The 7071-nt window shown below is 37.3% G+C and overlaps 1 protein-coding gene across 1 annotated transcript; it reads left to right on the forward strand.

The window, feature by feature from the left end:
* The first annotated feature begins 347 nt into the window (after window positions 1-347).
* On the forward strand, window positions 348-6426 carry TDRD15 (tudor domain containing 15). The gene has a single exon (XM_049818723.1). It carries the CDS (start codon window positions 360-362, stop codon window positions 6384-6386), a length of 6027 nt encoding a protein of 2008 aa, XP_049674680.1. The 5' UTR covers window positions 348-359; the 3' UTR covers window positions 6387-6426.
* Window positions 6427-7071: the final 645 nt, after the last annotated feature.

Below are 7071 nucleotides of genomic sequence, written 5' to 3' on the forward strand. Positions count from 1 at the left end.
TCCATTCGCCCCCCGCAGTTTTCTGATATAATCTTTAATTCTCTGTGTTATTCTGTGAAGACCTTTCTGATTACAAATTATTGTCAATTGATAAAATTAGTCTGTGGCCCCAAGAGCAAGTCCAGAGGTACTTTTTTTCAGTTGTTACCTGAACATGTCTTCACAAAGAGAATTATGTCATGCGTATCCCAGTTGCATAAAACATGACATTGTTAAATGTTTAGTATACACTTTAACCAGAAGTGTAGTACTATGCTATTAAAGCATTTTGAAAGCAGATTTCATGTAAGGAATTAGTTGACAAAGAAAAAATATGGAAAATAATCAGGCTGATCCTACTCCTTTTATTTGCAGACAGGATGGAATCTCCAACTCCTTCACCAAACATAGTAGATATGAATCTGAAGATAACTCATATCGAATGCCATCCTGAATGCTTGGTTATAGTGTTCCAGGGTCAATACATGGCAGGATGCGAGCTTGACTATTACATACTACAAAATGAAATACAACGTGTGTTCAAAGTAAAAGATAATGTTTACATTGGTGGATCTTGTTTGGTGGAAGACACAGAAGGAAAATGGCATAGAGGGAGAGTTCTGGAAAAGAGAGAACATACCTGTGAGGCTTTTCTTATCGACACTGGGCAAGTGCTAGTGGTTGAGGAAACACATCTTGCTTCTGCTTGTGATGAATTGTTTCAGCTGCCTCCAAAGATAGTTTTGGGTGTTTTTGCAAGCATACTTCCTCTTGGAGAAAAATGGGGTCCAAAAGCCATTAACTATTTTTCTTCTCTGGTAGGATTACAGATTACAGGTCATGTGAAAGCTGTTCTAGCATACCAACTGTTTATTCTAGAAGTGCCGAAGATCATTAGTGATGTTCTTGAACTGCAGTTAGGAAAATTTATTGATGGAGATTCATTTTGTCTTATTGTAGAAATGTTAAGAGTGTTTCCCCAAGGAATCCTTTGTAAGAGAGTGCCACAGTTCTTGAAACAGAAGTATCCGGTCAAGGAGTTGCTTGCTTTCAGTAATTCTGAGAAACCAACAGATTTTTGGCCAGTTCCAGATGATCTCTTTCCACATCTACCTGTTGGCAGTAAAGAAAATGTAAAAATAACTGTTGCAGTAAGCCCAAATAAATTTTACTGTCAGATACAGAAACGGCAGAAAGAGCTGGAAGATTTGACAGGAGCTATGCATTTGTACTATGAAGCTATCAGTATAGAAAATAACAAATCTTTTGATAGTTTAGGGTTACTCTGTGCTGCCAAAAGGCAAAATGGACAGTGGCATAGAGGAGTGATAAAACAGCTTCTCTCTGACCGTGTAGAAGTCTGGTTTATGGATTTTGGCAATATTGAAGCTGTGCCATCTAGTTGCGTTCAGAAACTTAAAGTAGAGTTCATGGCATTACCAATGATTTCATTTCCATGTGCACTGTCTTGTTTTGGTAGTCAGGATGAAACAGTAATAAAAACTCAGCTGAAAGAACTTACACTGGCCTTGATAGGACAAACTTCTGTGTGTGTCCACGTTGATTTATTCAATGACATTAAACGCTTGTATTATATTACGCTGCAAAAGCAAAATCTTGGGGTTAATGCTAAGCATCCAGAAAACCTGAATGAGGCAGCTGCATCATGTGTCTCACTTTTGGAAACAAAAATCACAAGTATTGCTCTAAACTACAAACCATGTCATGAGAGATACAATTTGTTTAAGAATTGTACTGGAAATAAACATATAAAAACCTGCTTACCTGAATGGGATATTTCTTTGTCAAGCCACTGCAAAAGAGTAGAAATGCAAATGAATTCTTTCCATACTGCTGTTGTGGTATATGTCGTAAATCCATCTGACTTCTGGATTCAAACATGTGAATATCAGAATGAATTTCAAGCCTTGATGAAAAATATTGCAGATGCATATAACCAGTGTGGAGCCGATGAAATGGTCCTTAAAAACCCAGAACCTGGATTGCTGTGCTGTGCCAGGTATAGCAAAGACATGCATTACTATCGGGGTGTTGTCATTGAAGTGCTTCATGTAAACATTACTGTTTATTTTTTGGATTTTGGAAATACAGATACAGTGCCCTGTTATGATGTGAAAACATTGCTTCCTGAGTTTTCTGATTTACCAGCTTTAGCTATGTGTTGTGCACTTGCTTGCACATTTCCTGTTGATGATGTATGGGTTAAAAAAGAAACTGATTTCTTCAGAGGCATTGTGTGTAACAAAGTACTGCTGCTTCATGTCATTGGAAAGCAAAACAACAAGTATATTGTTAAAGCGCATTATAGGAGTGGTTTGCAGCAAGGAGATGTTGCCACATGCATGGTTCAAGCTGGATATGCTGAATACTGGGAGAAGATACCAGACTCTGTTGTTAATTTGGCCAAAAAAAGGCAAGCTCTGAATCCCTGCAAATTAAAAAAAAAAAAAGTAAATACACAGAGTGTCTGTAATATTAGTAAACATAAGGTATCCAGAAATGGAGAGGTGCTTCACAAGGAAAAGTCATTAAATGTGCCTTCAGTTCTGAGAGAATCTGTTGTGCTGTCCTGTTTTGGAAAAGGTGCTATTACTAAAAGGTGTAAATCAGTATGTGAGGAAAAATTATTTTATAAAGAGTTTGTGTTTAAACCAGGGGCTGTTTTTGAAGTGGTGTGTTCTTGCATTGTTTCCCCAGCAGACTTTTCATGTCAGTTGCAAAGCAAACTGCCAGAGCTAAATAACTTAATGGAACAAATTCAGACTTACTATAAAGAGCATACCAGTCCTTATGAAACTGGACAGGTTGCCTGTATTGTTAAATGTCCCAAAGATGGGAGGTGGTACAGAGCAACTGTTGTGCAGCAAGTATCCACAAATGAAGTTGATGTGTTTTTTGTAGACTATGGTTATCGGGAAAGAGTTTTACTTAAAGATCTTCAAGCTGTTCTTCCAGATTTCCTAACTCTGGAAAGTCAAGCATTTCGATGTGGACTTAAAAGTGTACCCTTACAGACTGACTCACTTAATTGTTCTGAAGAAGTATGCAGATGTTTTGAAGACTTCATTTCTGTTTCTAGAGGACCACTGACTTGCATCATTTATGCTCTTATTCTTGTAAGCCCTAACTGTTTATTCAATGTAGTTGACTTACAGACTCCATCTATTAGTGCAGAGGAATTCCTCAGAGAATGTGGTCTCACTCAGTCTGAATGTATTGGTCTGAGAAACCTTGCATCTTTGGGTTCTCTGTACAGTTTTTGCTACTCATCTTTTGATATAAAAACTGGAAGTGAGGAGGAGGTTTATATAACTCATATACATGGTCCTTCAAAATTCTATTGTCAGCTTAATCGAAACACTGAAACTATAGAGGCATTGATGAAGAGGGTTAGTGTCATAAGTAAAATGTCAAATAATGCAAAATACGATACCAGCAATATGCGATTATGTATAGCCAGATATTTTGAAGATGGTCTCTTTTATAGAGCTTTGGCTTTTCCTGTGGAATCAACATCCTATCTATGTGCTGACTTTGTGGATTTTGGAAATAAGAATATGGTAGAGAGAGACCAGTTGATGCCTATTCCAGACTTTGCCACTGACCTAATATTCACACCCATGCAAGCTATTAAATGCTCTCTGTCAGATCTTAGGGAGACAGAAATTCCAGCAAGAGTTACTAGGTGGTTTGAGGAAACATTCCTTGGTAAACTGCTGAAGGCTATAATTGTATCCAGAGAATCAGACGGACAGATTATTGTGGAGTTGTATGATGGACAGCTCAAAGTAAGTCAGAAAATAAAAGAAAAAATGTTGGAAGAATTGGCACTGAAAAATTATACAGAACAATTTGGAAGTAACAGAGGAGTGATATGTCACATGGAAAATAACAAAAAAATTAATAAAGTAGCTGTTAAAAATTCTGAAAGAGTTAAGTTGAAATCTGAAGTAAAATGCCAAGTATATGATAAACATTGTCAGACAAATATTGGACAGAATTTTGGACATGAAGAGCAAACTGCATGTAGCGCACAAAAGTTGTGTAGTGGGTCCTCAAAACCGCTAACTTTACAGGACAGTGAAGAACCAGATTTTAGAAGTACTGTTAGTGCTGTTCTGGAGCACAGAGAGGAACCGCTGGTTGGAGAGCCTGCTTCTCACTCACTCTGTTATCCTGCTGTAAATTCAAAGGAAATAACTGTAAATGCTCTCTCTGAATCTCATAATGAAAGACTAAATTACACAGGTCAGCAGGAAAGGGATAATGAAAATATACCTAAATTAACAAATCTTCCTCGGCGTCATATTCGGGTGAATTCTGAAGTAGCAGGGTGTATTTCTCATATGAATAGTCCATCAAGTTTCTATGTTCAGCTTGCAGAGGATGAAAACGTAATAGTACAACTAGCAAAAGAATTAAATGAAAGCATGGTGAATATAGGTCATGAAGATTGCTTAGGTGAGCTCATGGTAGGGGATCTCATTGTTGTAGAACATGACAGCGATTGTTTTTATTACAGAGCAGTTATTAAAACTCTGAAATTGGGAAACTCCTTTGAGGTGGAGTTCATTGACTATGGTAATGCAGCAGTTGTAAGTCTTTCAAAAATCTCCAGGATTCAGAAAAAGTTCTTAACTTTGCCGAGGCTCAGTGTTCATTGTTTTCTTAGCAGAGCAAAAAGTGTTCCTGATGAAAGCTGGACTAGTAAAAGTAGTTCCTCTTTTGTAAGCAAAATAAATAACAAGCCAGTCACTTACAAGTTCTTACAGCAACATGGAGAGCGATGGGAAGTAGATGTAATTTGTGGTGGAAAGTCTATATCTAATGACCTTCTGCAGAAAAAAGGCAGGGTGAGGTGGCGAAACACACCAATGCGTAATCAGGAAAACAGTCCAAAACAAATTCAGGTTACAAACGATAATCCTCGAGATAGAAAGTCTAGGAATGTTCAAAGTAAAACTAAAGCTGTTAGGATGAAAAATACTTCTAGAACACCCTTAAATGTCCTTCCTCAAGATGTAAATTCTGGACAGGTAGAAGGAGCAGAAGTAATGAGTATTTCAGAGAGTGGAGAATTTCATGTACAGTTACTTAGAAATTTGCAAATACTACGTGAGTTAAATGTAATGCTTGTGAAAGAAGCACAAAGAAGTGATTTGCTTAGAGTGGATGACATTGAAGAAGGATTGGAATGTATGACAAAATCTGAAAGGAACTTGAAGTGGTATCGTTCAAAAGTGATAAAGAAATTTGCTAGGGAGAAGTTAATGCTAGTTTTTTTCATGGATTATGGCAAGTGTGAGATGGTGTCCTTAAATAATGCAAAGATGCTCAGTGATAAGATTAAAAATATTCCTAAACAAGCTGTGTTTTGTAAATGGGTTTGTTTTAAAAAACTGAAGAAAATTCAATTTGTCCATGTAGTAAATGCACTCCTGAATCGTGAAATAAACATCTTGTTTTCAAGATATTTGGAATCCTCTCATATCTGGGAAGTAGATATTTTAATAGGGGAAATTCTGCTTCAGGAATATTTGAACCAGCTCTTAAGTGACTGTTGGATTGTTGTCGGACCGGAAAAATCCAGTAATACAGACTGTAAGGAGTTTGATACATCATTCAAGATAATTTCAGTCACATGGACGCTTCTCCAGAGTGGCAAAAGGTATCCTGGATTTGCAACTGCAGTCACTGATCCTTCGAACTTCTGCATCCAGTTTGAAGTCTCATTTGATTGTATGCAAAACTTGTCTTTGCTGCTCTCTGACCTTCCTGACAACTTGCCAGCTTTGCCAAAAGAACTTGTGGCTCCTGGTGCTAGCTGCTTGATCAAGTTTGGACTGGAAGCACAGTGGAACAGGGCAGAAATTAGTGAAGTAACAAGTCAGTCTGTTGCTCTCAAGTTTATTGATTATGGCTTTCTGAAGAGCATCCCTTACTCTGATATCCATAAACTTAAAGTTATTCCAGAAAGTCTGTCTTATTTACCACGCTTGGCACACTCTTGCTCTTTACATGATATAGTTCCTGCCAGCGGGGAATACTGGAGTGATGAAGCTAAACTTCTGTTTCAGAAACTTCTTAGTAAACCTGGTCTGATATTTCATTTTAAACACTATGGCTCTGAAATGAGATTAGAGGTGGATGTTCTGTATGAGGAGAACAATCTAGCTCATGCCTTAATTGCTGCTGGCCATGCAGTCAACTCTAGAAGTAGGTGCTGCCTCATTCCAGTTGACAGAATTAAAACAGAAAAAACAGATTTGCAGCCTCAGTGTCCAAATTCTAGTTACTGTGCTTCCCTGTGTGAACCAGATTGTAATTATGACGAAAACTCTTATTTTGCTGACAGAAATAAAGAAGTGAAGCAAAAAAGTGTCTGAAGCATAGGACTGTGATAAAATTTTGTGTAAGGAAGTCTGGTAAAGTGGCAGCTGGAATATCATTAACAAAGGGTCTGAGTTCATGTGACACTGAAAGAAAAGAAAAAACTGCTAAAGGTGGACAGCACTGTGAAGAAGTTGGGATTTTTTTCAGCATTGTAATGATAAGAAAACTAAAATTGACATAACACAGAGTAAATCTGCTACCAGAAGCACTGGTTGGGGCTTATGATTCTGATATTCCACAGTCTAGAAAGGCAGTGAGTGTGAAGATACTCTCATAATAATTATTTGAATAATAAGTAGGCTGCAGTTAGGAAAATACTTCTTCAATGCATTTAAAAAAAACCCAAACAGATACTGCTCTTGGTATATATTATTTTTTTTCTCCAAGATCTTCTTACATTTATTTTGACAACTATGTTTTTGGCAAACCTTTCCGTCAGAATTCTTTTCCAATTTACGTGTGTATACATACAAAACTTTATTTGCAGTAACATCTAGTTTACAGTGGTGGTGTCTCCTCCTTGTTTTGGATGCTCAGAAAACAAAGATGCCAAGCATCTTTGTATATTCTTCTCTTTGTTTCTAATTCTGAACTTCCCTGTATATCTTTCCTCTTGGTAGGAGAAACTTTACTAATAATAAGCCAAAAACTTGCATCCTCATTTATGGGAGAGACACC

The sequence above is a fragment of the Accipiter gentilis genome, chromosome 16, assembly GCF_929443795.1.
Source record: "Accipiter gentilis chromosome 16, bAccGen1.1, whole genome shotgun sequence".
NCBI classification, from domain to species: domain Eukaryota; kingdom Metazoa; phylum Chordata; class Aves; order Accipitriformes; family Accipitridae; genus Astur; species Astur gentilis.